We start from the raw sequence: 20,648 nt of genomic DNA, 5'->3' as shown, positions 1-20,648 counted from the left end.
CATCGCGCAGGCGTTCCCTGGAGCCACGCCCACTTTCCTGATTCGACACCATCTCCAGCAGAAGGAATACGCAGGCGCCTTCTGGACGCGCCAGATCCTTGAACTCAAACACCGCCCTAAACATAGTAGTACGCAGGCGCTAACTATCTTCTTTGCCAACTGCCCACCCCCTTCTCTGCGGTGGCTGGAGACACACCCCTGGGGCTAAGGCGCAAGCGCCGTTCTTCCCACTCGCGGCGGGCTGTCTCGTTACGCATGCCCGGGCGGCGGCGGGACTTTCCACGGATTTTACCGCCGGAAGTTCGGCGGCCATTACCAAAGAGTGCGAGTTCGGCTGGCTTGCTAGAGAGGCTTGTTTCCGCCCCGCTCCCGGGTGGTGGGCGGCCATTTTAGGTGCGTGCAATTAAGGGCTGTGGCTGGATTGGTTCTGTGTCTGGGTTCGTCTGCTGCTTCCCACCTACCAGGGCTGGATCCGGAGCCCTTCCCCGCGGGGCGGGACTTCGCAACGGCCGACTCCTTTCCAGGTGGAAGGGTAACCCCGGTATGTTGGGGCTTTGAGGGAGCCTTCTCTCTCCTTCCCACGGGATCCTAGGACAGGCCCTATTCCCTCGCTGACCTGCCCTAGGGTGGGAGACAGAACGGGAGGCCTCTCTAGACTCCTTCCCCGTCCCCCCCCACGAGCAGATGGGGACGAGCCTTCTTTGAGAGGCCTCCTTCCCTCTCCCCGCCTGCGGTTCGGCGGTACAACTCCCCTGGTCCAGACACTTCTCGGTTGCTCAGCGGGACTGTGGCCAAGTCCCTCCTTTTGTCTCGTGTGCCAGACCCACTGGGGAAGTACTTTTGGTTTTGCAGAGAAGAGACAGTCCTGAATCCGCCTTGCCCGGGCGCAGAAAAAGGAGGAGACGAGTCGTAGGGACCGCCTTTCCTTCCCCTGGTGGAGCGGGGCGCCCCCAAGAAAAGCGCGAAATGTGAGCGGGGCCCGGCCGCCTCCAGACCTAGCCATCCTTCCTCATTCTTGCCCCAGAAGAATTTTGTATTACTTTCTAGAGCCTGAACGAACTCCCATTCAGCGATAAATGGTGGGGGAAGAAGACTACCAAGTGGGTGGCCAGGGAATTTGAATATAATATGTTCAGGCTGCCTAAGCATTTTTCCTTTTCCCTTCTCGTAGCTGAAGAAACACCTAAGTTCTGGAAATAGCGACTCAGTATCATGGCCGGCAGCCCTAATGAAGATCCAGAAGGAAGCAGAGTGCGTAGCAACTATTAACTTACTGGTGAACTGAAATTCAGAATAATTAAGGTCAAAAGCATAAACACTTTAATTAAAGCCATAATTGAATTGTCTTCCTCCCTCCCCAGCTGATTTGCTTCAGAAAGGCTGATACAGTACGAGGCAGAGATCATGATCACTTTTCTCTTACACATGCTTTAATTTGTTGTAGTTAACTCCTTAAATTCTGCAGCTTTGGTTTTATTTTTTAACGTTTATTTATTTGTTTTGAGAGAGAGCGCGCGCGCACGGGTGCGCATCCCAAGCAGGCTCCACGCTGTTTTTGCAGCCTGGGGCTCAGTGTCAAATCATGAGGTCATGACCCCTGAGCTGAAATCAGGAGTGGGTCTCTCAACTGACTGAGCCACCCAGGTGCCGCAGCAGATTTGGTTTTAAATCAAGGAAGGGCAGTGGTGGGAGACACAATACAGGAAAATGAAAGAAATGTCTTAGTGTTTTTCTGTATCAAATAAAACCTTTCTTTTCCCTTCTTCACATTTTAGATCACTTATGTGAAAGGAGACCTTTTTGCATGCCCCAAAACAGACTCTTTAGCCCACTGTATCAGTGAGGATTGTCGAATGGGTGCTGGGATAGCTGTCCTTTTCAAGAAGAAATTTGGAGGGGTGCAGGAGCTGTTAAATCAACGTGAGTTTTGAAAAACAGCTTTACTCGTCCATCCGCCTTGGCTAGACTGTCTTAATCACTTGTTACATTTTAATTATTAGACAGGATATACATGCAGTGATTCCCAACCACTGAGAACTTGAACTCTTCAGATTAAGGTTTTCCTCTACAAAAATGGCCTACAGTTTGGGTCTTCATCACACCAAACTTGAATTCTCATAAACGTTTCTAATCTCTTCCTCTGTCATTAAACTTTGTTGATATTACTTCAGTTTTCTGAAACTTTTAATAACAGAAGTGCTTAACGAAGTCCATAAGTGTTAACTAGGCATTCAAGATCCTGTCTACCCATATTTTACTTACTCCTCAAAGAGGAGTTTAAAACCTCTTCCTTACGGATCGTTCCCATCACTTTACCAGTGATTTTAAACCAGAGACAGGAGTTAGAATCACATGCAGAGCTTTGGCGATAGTTGCTCCGATCACGGTCCAGGCTTATCGGGTTGGAGACTACACTGGTGATTCCATTAAAGGTTTATACTGCTTTTTATTGTAGTTCTTTGTAAACGGGACACCTTCCCTTCATTGAAAGCTCTTCACCAATTAGGAACTTTTACACATCTCTGTGCTCCATAATGCTTAACACAGTAACTCTTTATATGTAAAAAAGTTATTAAAAGTTTTTTAAGTGAATAAGTAAGGGTGTATTTGAAAATATGGGCAGGACGGGATAAGAGGAAAACAAGACTGAGAAAACGTAAGAAAGCTGGAAGTTAAGGAAGGCTGATAAGAAACAAAGTGTTAACAGAGACCCTAGGTTTCTTCAGAGTTGAAATTATTGTTTAGTACTGAAGTCAACTCAAATCTGTAAAGATTTTATTTTAAATTGAAGAATGCAAATCGGTGTTGTTTTTTTAAATACCTTTCTACTATTAAATAACTTTTTTTTAGAAAAGAAATCTGGAGAAGTGGCTGTTCTGAAGAGAGATGGGCGATATATATATTACTTGGTAAGACGAGGGTCAGTTCTTACGGTGTTCTAAGGACTGGATGTGGGCTGCTGCATTTGTGTTGCTCGTGATGTTCCGTTCTAGACAGACAAAGATGGCCACAACTTCTGATCCATGCCAGCCCAGATCCAGTGGTGGTGGCTATTGGGAGCACTGCGTTGGAAAGGAGCATGAGGCTGCCTCCCAGCTCCACTGTGACAACTACCAAAAGCCTGTGTTCTAAGACTTGGAAAAATTAGGGATGTCCCCCGTGCCTTAATTCTTTCCTAATTATGGTGAGATAGAAACATCTCAAAAGATGGATATCCCAAAGGAGTTTTTCTTTTGTTCTTCCCTCTCAAATGCAGTGCCTAGTATTACTTAGCTCTTTTCCTGCCTTCTGCCTCAATGTGGGATTCTTCCACTGTCCATATGTCCTTTAGGCCCTGGAAGGAGTGTGGCTGCTTGGTGATGGTGCTGAGCGACTTAGAGCAGCCAACCCACTACAAGTCTGATGTGGATAGCACACTGAACGGGGACATGCCTTAAGCCCTTGGGATGCTGTCCTTAAGGTCGATGTGACTTCCAGTCTTGTTTGGAACACTACCAGTTTCTCTTTGTTCTTTATAGAGAAATGAAAAGCAAACAACTGTGGTTTCTAAATAAATAGACTTAACAGGAAGTTTTTAGGTGGTATGGGTTCTTTCTTGTTACAGATACATTGCTTATCTCTTGGAAGTGGCACAGAGACTTTGACCTACCTTGTTTAAAAACAATAGACAATAGGCACGGCCTGCTAATCTCCTGGGCTTCTTGGGAAAAGGAAAAGTTATTACATGGTGCTCTCTGGGTTTCTCAGGCCCTGTTTAGTGGATTTTCCTGAGGGCCTCCCATAACTGGAAGGGAGAATATGAGATTTGTCCTGCTCTAAGGAATTCTGAAAGTATATAGTTTTTTAATGATCAGGATGTTGTGAGAATGTGATGGCTTTTCTTTGGCTATCATTTTGGACTAATGGAAGTTTTAAATTCGTTCTTTGTACTCAGATTACAAAGAAAAGGGCTTCACATAAGCCAACTTATGAAAACTTACAGAAGAGTTTAGAGGCCATGAAGTCCCACTGTCTGAAGAATGGAGTCACCGACCTCTCTATGCCCAGGCAAGGAAATCCAGGGCCCCGAATGAATACTTGTAATCGAGTGGTGACATTTGCTGTCTCACCGGGAGACAAATGACTTGAAAGCCTAACTCAAAATACAGGCTTAAAAGTGGACAAATTTAAAAGCTTTTTAACATCACCAGTGAACCAGTTGTCAGACCTCAGGCTACGTTTTACCCATTTCTTAGCCTGTGTTGAATGAATCAGAATAATTAAAACACACAGCCTGCTTAGTCGGGAGGACATGTTGTTGAGTCCTCTCTGTTGAATCTGGACATCTTCTATCTAAGGCTGAGACTCTGTTCTTGAAGGAGTAAAAGCTTAAGAACCAAATCTGAGCAATTGTGATTTTCTTCTGGGCCACTTCAGGTATCCCAAGCCCGTTAATCTGGTACAGAAAAAGTTGTAAATTATCACTGCCTTCTAATCGGCATGCTTGTTTCGTAGTCCATGTGGGTAGTAGCCAGAGGATACGTCACTTGTGTAATGTCTTAGACCCTAGCTATTGGGAACTGAAGGGAATGACATTGGGGGTTCAACATGCTCTTTACTTTCATTTTAGGAAATAGGCTTGGGGTCATTTCTCTTCCTGTCAGTCTAGTTTTTAGTCAGTGCTGACCTTGCATGCAGGTTTGCTCCAAGCTCCACGTTAATTATAAATGTGGCTACAAGGTCCCTCATCTTACCTTGGGCTTTAATGTATTCGTGACTTACGTATCAGGAATTGTTGGGTGTTTTTATCACAGTTTTTTCAGGGATTTAATTATGTGAAATTAGCAATATTAAGTCTTCTTTTTTTTTTCCTGTAAGGATATTGAGGATCAATAAGGTAACATCTTAGAAGAAAGGTGCCAGGTAGTAGCAGAGTTTTATGGGCTGATTGATGTTTCACCAGGGTGTTGCAAAGACTGAAATGCAATCAGCTCAGGACTTCCTGACATTTTATTTTGATTTCCTTTTTGCTGTCCTTTGTCCTTCTTTTTACCTTCCTTCATCTTCCATTCCTTTATCATAAGCGTATTTTAAAAATACCAGCTAGTTTTTATCAATAGATCCAGAAGGATAGTGAGGTTCCCATATCACTGCAGTTATACATTTTCTAAATGTAGCCTCAAACAATTGAGAAGTGGTACCTTATTAGGCAAAAGAGAAGTGACAGCTATTGGATTTGGGGCTGTCTAGGAACAGCCTTAGGTGACTCACAACAGGAATTAACTTGCGGACTCCGCCATAGCTGCCTAGGTGTGAGGCCAGATCATTTGTCTTTTTGCTTTCAGTGGGTACAGCCTAAGGGAAGTGGAAAGAAGTGCCTTCTCAGATAGCTTCATCACAACCAGCGGAGATGTTTTGTCTTTTTCAGGATTGGATGTGGTCTTGATCGTCTGCAATGGGAAAACGTATCTGCAATGATTGAGGAGGTGTTTGAAGCAACAGACATCAGAATTACTGTGTACACACTCTGAACAGACGGGCGCTTTGGATGTGTCCACATTCTCCTGTTTTAACCCCTACTGGACCATAGCACTGGGTGAACTGGCCTATTTAAGTCCTCGGTCAGGGGAAGTTTCATGTGAAGTAGTCTGTGTCACAGGCCAGACTTGGGTTACTGTATTCTCATGATTGGACTGGAACTGTGGAGGAGGGATTGCTTGGGAAATGTTGCTGTGATGTTTTTTGCAAGGTAAGGAGTAGATGGCCTGATAGGAGGCAAGGAAACCGGATGTTGGGCCTCTGACCCCTGTTTCTCCGGGATGCTTCCTGACTTGTTTGGCTTGCCACTGGGTGGCAGCATTGATTATACTTCTCTGCTGTTTAAGAGAAATTTCAGGAAGGATGAACATTTCAGTTAATTTTCCATCTTTTGTCATTTGTGAGTTTGCTTAGTATTAATCTAATGTCACGTTCATCCTAGGAGAGAGTGATGGGTTTTGTTTTGTTTAAATTACAAAGATGAGTGTTATGTTGTTAACAAGATATTTGTGGTGACAGAAATGGAAGAATAAATATCTTTTCTTTTGGGGTCTAGTGAGGTTCTGTACACACATCTGCTGTCCTGGACCTGGGTAATGGAAGATTCGCCTGAAAATTAATTGGGAGAAATCAGACAAAGGGTCCAGGGGGAAGAGCAGCAAGGTGAGAAGAAATCAGAATGGACAAGAACTGTGGGTCAGTATTTCTGGAAAGGAGGGTTTAGAATCCCGTCCTGGTGAACTCTTTCTTCTTCCACCACAAAGCTTCTGTGACTGAACGTGTATGAATTCAGCCATGAAACAAATGAGGTAACGTATAGTAAATGCCTGCTGAATTGCTCAGGGCAGAGTAATGACTCAACAAATCAGCGGCTCTCAACAAAATCCTTATGAATCTTTTTAAGAAAAAGGCCCACTTCCTTCAGAAATTCTAGTTTGGTAGTTTGGGGTGGGGTGGAGGGCTGGCTATATTTCTTTGTGCTTTTAAGCAGCAGAAGGTTGTGGTATGCAGCCAGCTGGAATGGAGAATAGTAAATATTAGTCCCCTTTTCTTTCTAAGCTAAGAGAGCACCACTTTATCCACTCCTGTGCTCATGGTGAAAGAGTATGTCCCCGGATTCAGTATCAAAGGTGTTGGGAAAACTAGCGGAATTTTCTGTTTTACCGTTACTATGGTATTAAAACAAGGGCACCTGGCTGGTTCAGTCAGTAGAGCATGCAGCTCTTAATGGCAGGGCCTTGCATTCAAGCCCCACATTGGGCGTACAGCCTGCTTGAAATAAAAAAAATTAAAGTTAGGGGTCCCAGGGTGACTCAGTCAGTAGAATGTCCCGACTCTTGGTTTTGGCTCAGGTCACGATCTCATGGTTCTTGGGTCTGAGCCCCACATCACCACGGAGTCCGCTTGGGATTCTCTCGTTCCTTCTCTCTCTGCCCCTCCCCCGCTTGCATGCTGGTTCTCTCGCTCTCTCAAAATAAATCCGCTTTTTAAAAAAAAAGTTAAAATAGCGAGACCAACTATTGATTTTCTCCCTAGAGTGAATTCTGGGTCTGTCCTGGGACTTGCTACTTACTCAAGTATAAAAGAACTGGTTTTCAGAAGGGGGTTGCTGAAACACTATGGAAACACCAGTTAAATATAATCTTTGTACTTTAGACTTGTGTTCTTATCACACTGCAGCCTGATAGGAGGCAGCAGTTTCAAAAAGTACTTCACTTTTGTATCTCTGGAACAGACAAGTTCATGTTGTTGGGTAGGGGTAGCGCAGGGCCAAGTTCATTGTTAGGCTTTCCTGAAGCTTCACTTCTGTCCACATATGGTAAAACTGAAGGGGGGAAAAGAAATGTCTAAATACAAAACACAGAGAATGAGAGTGGGATGGTAAGAGCAAACTGAGAATGAAAGTATTTTGTTTATGCAAATAAATCTTTGCTTTTGGCTCAAAACATTGATTTTGTAGGCTTCTACATTTAAAGGAATTAGGGTTAATTTTTTTCATGGAGTATGAGCCTTGATGATTCTTTGAACAAAGACTAGTCTTGTGGAGGACTGGCTGTAAGTGGAATTCTGGGACTCAGCAGGGATACGATAAAGTGCTTTGTCATTTGCATATAGTCTTGGGGTCAAATTCTGACGATTTATCACACTTGAATCTTGGGAAGAAGAGGCATGGTCTGATAGAATGAGCACATTATTCCCGGAAACCTAGTTAGAGTTTGGCAAACACCCAGAAATTCACATGTGAAATTTTGCTTCTCCATAAGACTCAAGCCTTTTAAGAAACGAGACTTGACACCATCCTGCCATCACCATTGAGTACCACATACCAACTACTCCTACAGTATGTGTGTCTGAACATTGAAATCCTACTTATCCTGTCTTTAAGATGCTAATTGCTTATTAGTTGGCAGTCGGAACATGGATATCTTGTAAACAGATTTCCCCTGCCTTTGTTTCACCCTCCGCCATATTCCTTATCTTCAAAGAAGGGAAAAGGCACTCAATTACAAGTAATCACAGAAGAAAATACTGGATAAAGGTCAAGACTGGGGTGGGAAGTCCGCCTAGGAGAGTTAGTATCCTGTGTTGCCTGGACAAGCCCTGGATTAAGCCTCCCTTCCACTTTCTAATATCCTGGTTTGGCTCATAGCCTGGGAACGTCCCTATTCCTAGGACTTGTTCACTGTACATAGTAACTTCTAAATGTCCAAGTTCCCTAAAAAACCTGGTCACAGAAAAACCACACCACTTCTTTTATTAATGTTGCTATCTTTCTTTAAAAAAAAAAAAAAAAAAAAAAAAACTTAACAAATACACATCCGGACATATTTCAAAGATCTGCACAAACCTTGGGTCTGAGGCTCTTTGCCTCAAAGCAACCCATTTGGGGGAATAATTAGGCCCCTCAGCCCCACAGATGCCTGCGGCCCATATACAGTTGTCATTTTCCTTGCAACTCACTTTTCCCAAGAGCAGCCTTAGAGAGAGCCATGGCTTAAATGATTTACAGCATGAGCAGTAGATTTAGAGTCCTTGGAGGGCCTGTGCAGGAGGATTGGTTGGTGTCCAATGTTGTCCAGCTCAAGTGGTATTAGGAAGTCAGACATGTCCCAGATGGCCATACATGTCACTGCTGTCTCCTGGTGGCAGCAGGCAGACCTTAGTGAGAAAACAAGAAAGCATGTTACTGAGAGCTCTGCTGGCCCCAATGAAGAGTTTCTTTTGAGCTGAGGTCTCTGTGTGCCCTCCCCAGCAATCTGAATTTCTCCCCCAGTTGCCTGTGATTTCCACTGTTCCCAGTGTTAGGTTTGCTCTATTCATGTTTTGGTGTGGTTCACACAGGGAGAACCCCAGAAGATCCCTACTTTAATTCTATTCTCTTGAGTTAGATACATGGTTAAGTCCTATTCTGTCATTTTTTTTAAAAAGATGGAATAAGAAACGTAGGGCAAATTTTCTTTAACAAATGCCCATTTCTTAGTATTCTAATTAAGCGGAGTTGTTCTTTAGGGCTTTTAGATTACAACTGGATTTCATGCCTTTTTTTTTTTTTTTTTTTTTTAACTGGGTACATTTTAACCTTTCCCTTCAGGAACATGAATAACTCAAATACAGTACAGAGAAGCATGTTAATGGGTCCAGATAATACGGTCATGTACACTAATGGAAAGAGGCTTATAAGGTGGAACATGTCCAATAATATTTTATTTTAAAATAATTTGACTTGGAAATGGACTTTCCCCTCAAACTGATTTATCTATTTTACTTCCGTTTAGATTAGCGTAAGATACAACCCTCAATTATCCAAAATTAAAAGCTCCTTTTAATCCTCCTTGAAATGCTTACTTTTTATAGCAGATTTAGCTAATTATTTAACTTAATGGAAAAAACAACATGCGTGCACAGGTGCGCGCACATTCACACACACACATCTCTGAAGACTTGCTGGTTAGGCAGCTGGAAGAAGTGGCCTGTGACTCGGAAAGGCATTTACGAAGAAAGTATACTGTAGTTAAAATTAAGCTACCATTCATCATTCTGGAGTCTGAGTAGGGTTTATAATTACAGTGATAGCACCTACACTAATATAATTCTCAAGGTGTTTAAAAGTTTGGTATTTTCAGAAGTCACCCTTAGAAATCTATTTTTATCACTCGCCACCACTAGAGCGGTGTCATATTTTATGTGAACAGAATACCATGTTGCGTTACGTGACCATATTCTCACTGAATTCAATGGGCCCTGCTTTTTGTAAAAAATGGCCAAAAATCATGTCCTCTCGGATTGGCAAATGCTCAGCTGGAGAATTATCAGGCACCCTGTGTGCATGTCTAATAGCAGACGTCTGGCAACATCGAGCTCCAGAACATTGATATTTCCAAAAACGTGTCTATGAAGCCACATGTTCTCTTAAGAATATTAAGGGTGAGAGACACCAAGAGTAAATTGGATAGCTTCATAGAAGCTTCATCGCTTCATAGAAGCTTCATAGAAGCATGCTGCACTCACATTTTGTTAATATATGAATTGTTCCAGAATTTAAGTTGGAGAAGAGGGTGGTAAAGACCCTTTCTTCGTTTCTGGAGGATCTTGATCAGTAACTCAGGCCTTGTGAAGGGACTTGGTTATAGCATTTCTGCGGGAGCAAACTAGATCAGACCGAACTCAAAAAAAGTTAGCAAAGGATCTTTTACCCTCTTTCCTGAGGGTAATCGGCCTGTTTCTGTGAGAGTCTAATTTACCCTCAGCAAGAGGCCAAGTTGGCCTTAATTGTGTCCTAATTATTTGCCTAAATAGCTAATCTTTACTTCCAGTTCTATCACATGTTGATGTCTGTAGGAGGCTACTTCTGAGCTGCTGTCTCATTTACAAACATCTTTTTAACCCTTTCTATATTCCTGCATAGAGGAACTTGTTGCTGTGGTATCCCCATTCCTGAATACAGCATTTTTCTATGAGTTCCACTGAGGTCTTCTCAAAGTAAGAAAAATGTTCTTGTGTTGTATATTCACACCGAAATTATTGGTCTCCTTCAAGGCCGAACCATTTATTTGAAAACATGAAAGCCTCTCTGGCAAAATAATAAGTTGAATACAAATCCGTTTGGGGACTTTCAAAAGTACCCCAAATGAAAAAATTACATTTGAAGGAATGAAAAGCCTACATTACAGGACAATGGAATGGTAAGATTGCAATTGGGGGTCGGAACAGGGCCTCCAAAAGATGTCCGGAGTCAGTAAGTCTGGACTCAAGGCCAGTGGGGGCATGCTTCTTGAGGGACAGTCTGACCACGACAGGTCACTCGGTCTCACCAAAGCTTGAAGATTCCTGTCAACCTTTGAGTATTCCAAAGTTCTGGGGAAAGTTCATTTGGTACAACAGGGTAGGAACGAAAAGGGTTTAGGGAGACGAATTTGCAGTTAAGAGAAAAGGAAAACTTGGGATCTTCTAAAATGTGTTTACGGGGCGCTTGGGTGGCTCGGTCGGTTGAGTGTCCGACTTCAGCTCAGGCCATGATCTCACGATTTGTGGGTTCGAGCCCCGCGTCGGGCTCTGTGCTGACAGCTCAGAGCCTGGAGCCAGCTTTGGATTCTGGGTCTCCTCTCTCTGCCCCTCCACCACTCGTGCACTAACTCTGTCTCAAAAATCAATAGATGTAAAATGTGTTTACAACCCCCCAGAGCAGAGAAGGGAAATTCATTCCTGGCCAGGTCAAACCTCCCGCACTCTGCCACCTGCCCACCAGCCTTCGACCCAAGTTCAAGGCTAACAAGACCACAGGGGCGCCGTGACTCACGTGAGGCTGGGCCCGGCGGGCCTACTTCAGGATGTCCGCCAGCTTCTCTTCGTAGTACAGGAAGTTCTCCTGAATGTCCTCCCAGGGCTCAAAGGCCTTGGACTCGCCCTCTTCCTGCTCCACAAAATTCTGCCAGACGTACTCGAAGTCCTGGGGCTTCATGATGCGCAGCCGGCAGCCGGCCTCCTTCAGCCTCCGCAGCGCGGCCTGGACGTCGGGCTCCTCCCACATGAAGAGGCGCCCCACCAGGATGAGCAGGCGCAGGTTCTTGGTCTTGCCGAGGGTCCGCACGATGCGGTCGGCGCAGGCGGCGCAGGGGCTGGACGACACGTACCAGGTGACGTTGTAGCGCACGGCCGGGTCGCAGGCCGGCAGGATGGTGTTGAAGAAGGCCTCCTCGGCGTGGGCGGCGGCGTGCTCGTCCTCCAGGTACCCGCGGGAGGCTTGCACCTGACCCCCCTTGCCCTGCGCTTCCACCACGTAGCAGAGGAAGGTCTTGTTCCGCCCGGAGCTGTACTCCACGTTCCGGAACTGAAACTTAAAGAAGTTGACGGGCAGCCGCTCCCTGTGGGGCGAGAGGGCAGAGGGGACAGGGGAGAAGAAAGAAGGATGAGCGTTTAACTGTCTAAGAGCAGGTGGCTCTCCAGCCTCGGTGCCTCAGAGACACGTCGGCTCTCCCGGGCAAAGCCGGCCTTGCCCAGGCTAGCATCAGCGACCACACGGCGTGAAAGAATTCAGAAAGGTGTTATCTGGAGCAGGGGAGAGAATTTGGAGGTGTGCATTCAGGTCACCCCAATAGTGAGGGTCTCCAAACGCCCCACCATCCCTCCAACACACAGCACGCGCCTGCGTTTCTAAAGCAGTCACTCTCTCACCGGGGGCTACATAGCCCAAACACCCAGAGGACTCTACACATGTCAGTGCCTGGGCCCCAGGCCAAGGCAATAAAATCAGAAGGTCTGGAGGGAACCCACGCACCAGCATTAAAAAAACAAACAAACACACCCTCCAGATGATTCTAATAGGTGGCAACGTTGGAAAAGCAGTGTTCAAATAGCAATCTTACAAAGTAGCAAGCATGTAAAATTTCTCATGATAGAGCAAGAGGAAGATTTTGCGGAACATTTCCTGCTTCCATTTCTGGAAGATTTTGCGGAACATTTCCTGCTTCCATTTCTCCTCCTTGTCACTCATGGCTGTTGCATCTTGGTCCTGGGCTGGCCCACAACGCACAGTGCCCCCCTCTCCAGGTGACTTTCTCAAGTCTGTCTTTTCCCTCAGGTGAAGGAGGGTTGTCACACAATAAGTGTCCAAGAAGCTTTTATCTTTGAGGTCAGGCAATCCAAGAGTACCTTGATAGAGTTTAGGTCATATGTAGTATTGAGTCATGTCAAAGTCAAAAAAGACTTGGGGGGTGCCTGGGTGGCTCAGTCGGTGAGGCGTCCGACTTCAGCTCAGGTCATGATACCATGGTTCGTGAGTTCAGGCCCCGTGTCTGGCTCTGTGCTGACACCTCAGAGCCTGGAGCCTGCTTCGGATTCTGTGTCTCCCTCTCTCTCTGTCCTTCCCCCACTCACACTGTTTCTCAAAAAAGGAATAAATGTCAAAAAAAATAATAATTAAAAAAAAAAAAAAAAGACTTGGCCTCTACCCTCCAGATGCTTATAAGCTAGCAGCTCCACTCTGGCTAAGACAGCTGAGAGCATTTTAATTTTAAATGCACAGGGAGCCATGGAGGACAAGGCACCAAGGTTCTTGAATGTTTAGCCCTGATTTAGGCGGCAGCAGAAAATTGTTACAGCCTCTTGAGTAAAGAAGGACGTAATAAAAGTGACGTCCGGGGTGGCTTTAGGTAGATAGCAAGGCTGGGGAAAAGCTTGAAATTAAGCCCACTTGGTGTCTTAGGACGCCAGACTTGGTGATGACTATGTCTAGGATGAGCAGGAAATGAAACCAGCAGAAAAAGACCGGGTTTGGGGGAAAGTTTTGTAGTTAAAAGAAGGAGAGAGAAAAGGAAAGGGGCTAGAGAGGGCATCAGAGTTGATTGTTTTTATCTTTGTGTGTCTGCGTGTCTTTCTAGAATGGGGAAGCCTATTGTAGGTTGGAGGGCCGAGGAGATGACGAGCGTTTAACAGGAGAGATTGAAATGTCAGGAGAGGAGGGGATTGAGTACTGGCTTGGAGAGGCTGAATGTTTTCTTTTCTTTTTTTTTTTTTTTTAAGTAATCTCTGCAGTTGCCCCAAAAGATACCCTGTGGCAACCATGAACTCTGCTGTTACTGCCCTACATGCCTTCCCTTTCTAACTTCCAGGGCTACAGGGAAATCCCAGATGTCCCAGGGCCTTGTCTTCTTAGGGCTAAGCAGCCAGGTGCCAAAGAGCTGAAAAAACATGAGCTGTTTCCCTGCTGTATTCCCCACCCCCATCGCAAAATTTGTTCCACCCAAGTTTCCATATCTCTTGCTGTCAAGTTCAGTTTCCACTGTGGAGATGGATGTGTTTGAGGACCTGGCCCCAGGATTCTTTTGGGTACTATACTTAGCTCTCTAAACCCCTCTGTCCCCAGTCAAATGTGTTTATTATTTACTTAACATTTGGGGAGAATGGATGGCCTAATGGTTCTCCTCTCCTATTTCAATCCCTGTTGGAAATTCATTTATAATGAGCTCTCCCCAGTGAAAGTCACCCTTCAAGACCACGCCTAGATTTTACTGGCTGCTAAATGGTCCACTTTCCAGAGTGGATTTTTTTTTTTCTCCTGAGAAGCACAAAGCCTACCTTCCTTGTCCAAACACTTGATGCTCTTCAAGGCCATTTGCCAGACACTCCCCTGCCCCCAAATCTATCCAGAGCCAACCGTATGGTGGATTCTCAAAACCCTTGGAAGTATTCACAACTGTGTGTCTGGTTGGGGGCTTCACCAATAGCTGCCTGTGTGGCCCCTTGGGTTTCCTTCTGGAACCCCCAAAAGTGTTGCTCCAACTTGGCCAAATGCAGCGCAGTGAGAGTATGAACTTGGCCCAGCATATAGTTACGAGTTGGCTGGCTAGTGTGAGGCTGCTATTTCTCCCAGCCTCTCTTAAGCTCTGATGCTTTCCCCTCCTCCTCTTCCCTTCACAGGAGGAGAAGACCCAGAGAAACCTGAAACCCAAGGGAGAGGAAGAAAGTTCACCTCTATAAATATCAGTTTCCCACCCCTCTGGCCAGCAGCCCAATAGCCTACTCTGTGCTTCAGCAGGGCCTTCTGGACTAGGTGCCTAAGGAAGGGAAATGCTTTCAAGGGGCAAAGGAAAGTCAATATTGAAATAAAAGTGGGAGTGTGCGGGGGGGAGCTCCTGGGTGGCTCATAGGTTAAGCGTCCAGCTTCAGCTCAGGTCATGATCTCACAGTTCATGGGTTGAAGCCTCGTGTTGGGCTCTGTGCTGACAGCTCAGAGCCTAGTACCTGCTTTGGATTCTGTGTCTCCCTCTCTCTCTCTCTCTGCTCCTCCCCTGCTTGCACTCTCTCTCTCTCTCAAAAATAAACATTAAAAAAAAAAAAAAAAGGAAAGTCAGGGAAGGTCTTGGTTCCCAGTCTTTCCTTTCAGCTTGTTCAAAAACTGGGCTTGCTTGGCTTCTCAGTGGGCTTCTTGGTTTTCCAGAAGGAGCATAAGGGGCAAATGAGGTCCTTTGGGCCTCCCACAGGCTGGAACAGCAGGCCCTGAAGGGGAACAGAGGTGGGAGAGGGCTGAAATCTCTCCAGGGAGCTAGACAATATGGTCATCTCGGGTGATTTTATAGAATCACAAAATAAGTCAACACTGTTATGCCTGCTAGTGGAAGGAAGGAAATAGTGACACTAATTTCTTAGATAATCACAAACATCTTTTTTTTTCCTAGTAGCATGATGCCTGAGTACCATATTTACTTATAGCCCTTGCTGTCGCCCCCCAGCGGGTGTTTTCCTGCTGAAGTGGTGTGTGTGTGTGTGTGTGTGTGTGTGTGTGTGTGTGTGCGCGCGCGCACGCGGGTTAATTGGCATGGTGGTCAGGAGAAACATGTGGGCAGCAGATTTCTTCACCTGGGCTCTGTCACTGCTTCAGGCACAGAAACCAACAGTGTTATTCCTTCCCCCCCCATTCCCCCTTCTTTAAGCACCACGTCCTCATACTTCCTGCACACAAGTCAATCACACTTCGTTTGCAGAGACCCAGGCTACTGGGCACTGAAGTTCTCTAGGCAGGAAACCAAGAATCCTAATATCTGGGAGAGAACATTTGGAGCATGGTCGACTTGATGGAGGGAGCAAGGATGTGAACACATGCAATATATTTATACCGTATTTTTCTCACGTTCACGTTTAAAAATATTTGCGTTCCCTAAGCAGAAATCTATACGGTGAAAGAAAGCAACCCGGAAGGCAGCAGAGACTGGTCTGAGATTAAACATTTGCTCCAAAATAATCCATGGAGTGGAAAATCTACTCACAGGTCATTGAGTGTTGACTTGTCTCAGCTTTCCTTGCCAGACCTTTTGTGCCCTGCTCAAAAGAGGCAAGAGTTGCTGGTTTCAGTTTCCTTCCCCTTTTCCAGACCACTTTCAAAGTGGATGCTGAGGAGTGGGCACGGTCAGAAGGAGACTAGAAGCAGAGAGTTCTAACAGCCTGACTTCCTAGAGCCCAGATGGGGTTTGCTGGGCTGCTGGCTCCTGATTTGCAATTCTGGATGGGATTCTGCCCTTGGTGAGCCCTGAGCAGCTCACTGCCTTTTTCCTGGGAGGCACTGTCTTCACGCTGGAGCTTTGACCTTCCCCTAGCCTCGGTGGAAGCCAGGGAGGCCAGAATCAGTGGCTGTCTTCTATTCTTTCTAGGACAAGCCTTCCCAACATGCTCTGGAAACCAGGGCGAGGTGTGAGGGGCTTGTGGCATTCACAGCGGAGTCGAAGGCCCTCACTCCTTGCCCTCCCTTCTCCTCTGAACCCTGCATGTCCTCTCTGTGTTCCCCATGTGGCCGGAGCCAACCTCTGGTAGCTAAAGAAGTGGTTGAAAGGAGTCACTGTCTGTGCCATTTATGTCTGTTCCATGCAAATCCCTTTGATAGTAGGTTCAGCTTTATGCAAAATCATATACAACACAACTAGAGACCAACAAAGACAAACACACAGCCAGGGGGCCTGCTAGGCAGAGCCACAGTCGCTCATCACTGGGATGGAGAGATGAGGGGACAACTAGTTTTGATGCCCCAGAGCTTCCCTCAAGCATGCCGAGTTCAGAGAGAGGCACGAACCCGTGGAATTCTCCTCTACACAGAGCGCTGCTGGGTCTTCATGTATCCTGAACTTCTCTCCTCTCAGAAGCCCTCCCTATAATTAGTGCCTTATCCCGATACCTGGCAGGGAGCCGAACATACAATAGGTGCTTGTTCATCAGTTCAGTTATTTACTTACTCAACAAATACCTATTGAGTGTCTATGAGGAGGTAGGCACTATTTTTTGTGCTGGGGATAAAGCAGTTAAAAGGCAAAGTCCCTGGCCTCATGGAAGTTAAATACTAGTGGGGGAAATGGGCAGTAAATAAATTATTCCTATTCAGTAAATATTTGTTGAATATAAAAAGCCTCCCATTTATGGCTTTTTAAGATGCAGTGTGGTGATTTGGAGTCAGACAGCCCTGGGGTTACATCCTACTCCATCCATTAACTTTGGGCAAATTACTCATCCCTTTGAGGCTTGGTTTTCCCATTTGAAAGATAGGTCGAGTCATCCACCCTCTTAGAGTTTGGACAATGGTCAACACGCAAGAAATTAAACCTGGTGCTGATGGATGGTGCCTTCTCTGGGCCTCAAATCTTACCCCTCAGAGCTCAATCTTAAGCATAACCAAACCTGAGCCCTTTCTACTCTTCCTTTTGTGTTTAGAGGTTTCTCTCTTTCCTTGGTGTGCTGGTTCAACACCCAGTTCTATGAAAGAAAGAAAGAAAGAGAGAAAGGGGGGAAGAGGGAAAGAAAAAGAAAAGAAAAGAAAAGAAAAGAAAAAGAAAAGGAAAGGAAAGGAAAGACAAAATAAAAGAAAGAGAAAGAAAGAAAGAAAGAAAGAAAGAAAGAAAGAAAGAAAGAAAGAGAAAAGGAAGAGAAAAAAAGAAAGGAAGGAAGAGAGAAAGAAAGGAAGGAAGTCAGTCGTGATTTCTAACATTTGTTGATTTCTGTAAATACTCCCACTATAGAGATTTCAAGAAACCAACATGAAGTCACTGAATGCAAAATTGGAAAGAGATGCATACAGGCCGTTCTCATCGTGAGTTGGCTTTGGCACACCACGACAATTTTTGACCTTTTTCTAGCACTTCCTACCATGTTATTTTGTTAATGTTCTTAGGTCTGCTTTCTATCTTGAGTGCCGTATTCAAGCCAGAATCGTGACAAATGGGGCATATCTCCTTATTCCTACCTGGTACGCCTTCCTCACCTCACCTCACCTCTGTCTGCTCCCTCTTCTGCTAGTTTGTGGCCCAAATCTAAGGAGCCGTGTAGACAGACCCATCCCCTCTGGGAGTCTAGGCTAGGAGAGGAGCTGCTTTGCTGACCTCCTTGATGCCAGGGTATCTGGAGAGGAAAAGAGGGGAAAGTTGTTCCCTCATCCTGTCCGTGCACAGACACAGCCGCACCTCTGGGCTATTTTAAGCCATCTGTTTACCCAGAGGGGCCCAGGAGACAGATCTCCACAGCTGTTACTTATGGCCAGGAAACTCTCAGGGCTCCACCTCCGTCCTGAACTGCTTTCAGAGCACCCAGAAAACTACCTTGCTGCACCTCTTTTTCTGTGCCTTGGGTCAGAGAAGGCTCTGAGTAGACCCTCACAGATGGAGGCAGGTGGAGCCCTGTTTGGAAAATCTGGGACCCAGAATGAATAAGAGGCCTTGGAAAGAACACTTGGCTGGGATCAGAAGAAGACTGCTACGTACTGGTTCTGTGGTCTTGAACAAATTACTGAGTCTCCCTGACTCAGTTTCCCTATCTGTAGAGTGGCAATAACATAACCCCCTCTCCCAGCCCTGTGCTGAGGGTTGAATGGGCTCATGCCAGTGTGAGTATATGTAAACTGGACGAATGTAAACTGCACCAGAGGATTTAACCCTTAGGACCAATCACCCTGGGGCTGCAAAGCGTGTTCAACTGAACACACGTGGTCTAATTCTGTTCTGGACCTATCCTGCCCCTGCGCTGGGGAGATCACAACACTGCATAGAGTGGGTGTGCACGTGCCTGTGTGTGACCAAGGGCAGCATAGACCAGCAGCCTTAGAGGTTAGAAAATGGATCTCTTCCATAGGGAGCCACTGGATTGTGGCCTCCTGGCCTGGTAGCCCTAGGCCCTCCCTAGGTCTATATTAGTCTGTGCTCCTCCGTTCCTTTAATCCTAGGGGGAGGGTGACATTGGTCGGTTGGGCACGGGTGAATGCAAGTTCCAGGCTCTCGCCTGAATTCTTCCTTTAGGAACTAGGATGCATTTTCCCCTCAGGTTCTCGTAGAGATCAGAAAATATCTGAGCTGGAAGGGACCTTAGGGATCAACTTAGTGTAACTTCCTCATGTTACAAATGAAAAAACTAAGGCCAGGACTGGAAAATCACTTGCCAAGCTTCAAACAGCAAGTCCAAATGGCCACCCAGGCACCTCTGCCCCCTGAGGACATCATGCCTCCATTTTTCTGAAATTTCTCCTAGTGTGGACCCTCCTCTGTTTGTGAGCATTGTTGGGACTCCCATGAAGGAAGCCCGGGAGCTGAGGGAGGGAATATGGGTCTATGTATCCCCTTTTTCTTTGCCTATGATCTTTGCAGGGTCTTCTGCAAAAGGAACAGAGAGGAAAGAGGAGGAAGGACCACTTGGTGCTATTCCTGGAGATGTCATAATCTGGACAAGACAGAGGGACCCTGTATGTAGGCCTCTCTTTGGGGCCTGGAGACCATTTGCTCAGGGTCCTTGTTCCTCTGGGCTGTGGCTGAGGGTGGAATGCCTCTTCTGCCCAGAAGCTTCTGGCCCTGGACTGTTAACCTGTGCTGTAACTATTGTTTCCCTGGGGGTGGATGTGAAGAACCCGTGGGCAGATTCAATTCTATAAGGGGAAAAAAAAAATGCTTCTCACTCAGCCTTGGGAAAGGGTGGGTCTGTTTTCCCTGTCTCAGGATCTTTCACTCCAGAGAGAAGCTCTAAAGAAAGAGTGAGAGCTATACAGATAGAGGAGAGGCCCTCTCAGCAACAGAGAGAAGTCGAGGGAGGAGGTACTTTGGGGCCATCTTTAAATATGCCTGTGTCATCCCCTGTCCTTACCACACTCCCTAGGACTCGACAGCCTGTATCTGGAGAGGCAGGTGGCATCCTGGTACCAGGAGGCCCAAGCGGTGGTTTCGTTCTCTGGGCCCTTGCCTCTAAGGAGCTGCCCTCCCTCCCCCTGGTTAGAGGGTCCCAAGTGTCACCCCGAGAGGCCAAGCGAAATTTGCAGCTGTATCCCCCGCAGCCCCTACCATGCATGGTAGGCTCGTGGCTGCAGGTCTGTGACCCTGACCCCTACTGTTCCCATCCTAAATTCCCCCAGCCTGCCCCAGCCCACACTCTTCTAGGGAGAGGGACCCAGCCCACACCCAGGTCTCACCCTGTGACGATCTCAAAGGGAGGCAGTTCAATCAGCTCCTTCAGCTTCTCAGGGTCGTCCAGATCTTCCAGATCCTCACCGTTCTGGGAGGCGGGCGCAGCAGGCGCAGCGGGCGCAGCAGCCGCAGCGGCCGCAGCGGCCTCTTCTTTCTGGGCCATGGAGGGGCTGTGGCTCCGCAGTCACTGAGAAAGGGGAGAGGTGGTGAGTTTCCCCGGCCAGGGCCTGGCGGCAGAGGCCCAAGCAGCTGTCAGCAGCTAAATCTGCCTGGGGACGGCGGGAAGAGCACTGGGCAGGCCAGGCTTAGTGTTCTCACCTCCTGGCCACAGGCTTTATAACCAGAGCCCTCTGCCCCTCCCCCAGGCCCTCGCCCTCTATCTTTTTTTAATTGAGTGACAGCGGGTGCCGGGATGGGGGGAATGGAAACTCTGGCCATTAGTATCCCCTATTTATCAGGAGGCAAAGACAGGAAGCTGGCAGGTGGGGATGGCGAGGCCTGCTCTCCCTTCCCCCACCAGCTCACACATGTATTCATCCTCTCCCCCTCCACCTTACATCCTTCCCTCTGTTTCCCATGCAACCTTTCCAGCTTCACTGGGGGGGGGGGGGGGGGGGCGTGGAAAAAGGGGCCTACCGGTGAGCATCCTGAGATTTGGGGGAGATGCTCTCAGAAGTGTAAGCAGGATGAGGCTTGTGTTGAACGGGGTGCTTG

General features: G+C 46.7%; 2 protein-coding genes across 5 annotated transcripts; one reads left to right on the top strand and one right to left on the bottom strand.

Moving 5' to 3' along the window:
• The first annotated feature begins 253 nt into the window (after positions 1 to 253).
• On the top strand, positions 254 to 6,067 carry OARD1 (O-acyl-ADP-ribose deacylase 1). 4 transcript variants are annotated; one of them, XM_006931686.5, is made up of 6 exons: positions 254 to 393; positions 1,172 to 1,251; positions 1,776 to 1,920; positions 2,851 to 2,909; positions 3,935 to 4,047; positions 5,408 to 6,067. In XM_006931686.5, exons 2-6 carry the CDS (start codon positions 1,213 to 1,215, stop codon positions 5,508 to 5,510), a joined length of 459 nt encoding a protein of 152 aa, XP_006931748.1. In that variant the 5' UTR covers positions 254 to 393; positions 1,172 to 1,212; the 3' UTR covers positions 5,511 to 6,067. The 4 variants fall into 4 exon arrangements, with proteins under 4 accessions (XP_006931748.1, XP_003986174.1, XP_019686140.1 ...); XM_003986125.5 differs by lacking the exon at positions 254 to 393 and adding an exon at positions 400 to 541; XM_019830580.3 differs by lacking the exon at positions 254 to 393 and adding an exon at positions 617 to 1,079.
• A 1,166-nt stretch (positions 6,068 to 7,233) lies between these two features.
• APOBEC2 (apolipoprotein B mRNA editing enzyme catalytic subunit 2) lies at positions 7,234 to 20,265 on the bottom strand. Its single transcript, XM_003986124.6, has 3 exons — positions 19,940 to 20,265; positions 11,315 to 11,879; positions 7,234 to 8,676 (listed from the first exon to the last, which is right to left on the bottom strand). The coding sequence occupies exons 1-2, from the start codon at positions 20,095 to 20,097 to the stop codon at positions 11,336 to 11,338; spliced, it is 702 nt and encodes a 233-aa protein (XP_003986173.1). The 5' UTR covers positions 20,098 to 20,265; the 3' UTR covers positions 7,234 to 8,676; positions 11,315 to 11,335.
• Positions 20,266 to 20,648: the final 383 nt, after the last annotated feature.

This window comes from Felis catus, chromosome B2, assembly GCF_018350175.1.
Source record: "Felis catus isolate Fca126 chromosome B2, F.catus_Fca126_mat1.0, whole genome shotgun sequence".
Lineage (NCBI taxonomy): Eukaryota > Metazoa > Chordata > Mammalia > Carnivora > Felidae > Felis > Felis catus.
The sequence above is the reverse complement of the archived record's forward strand: the minus strand, read 5'-3'. Positions and strand labels throughout refer to the sequence as shown.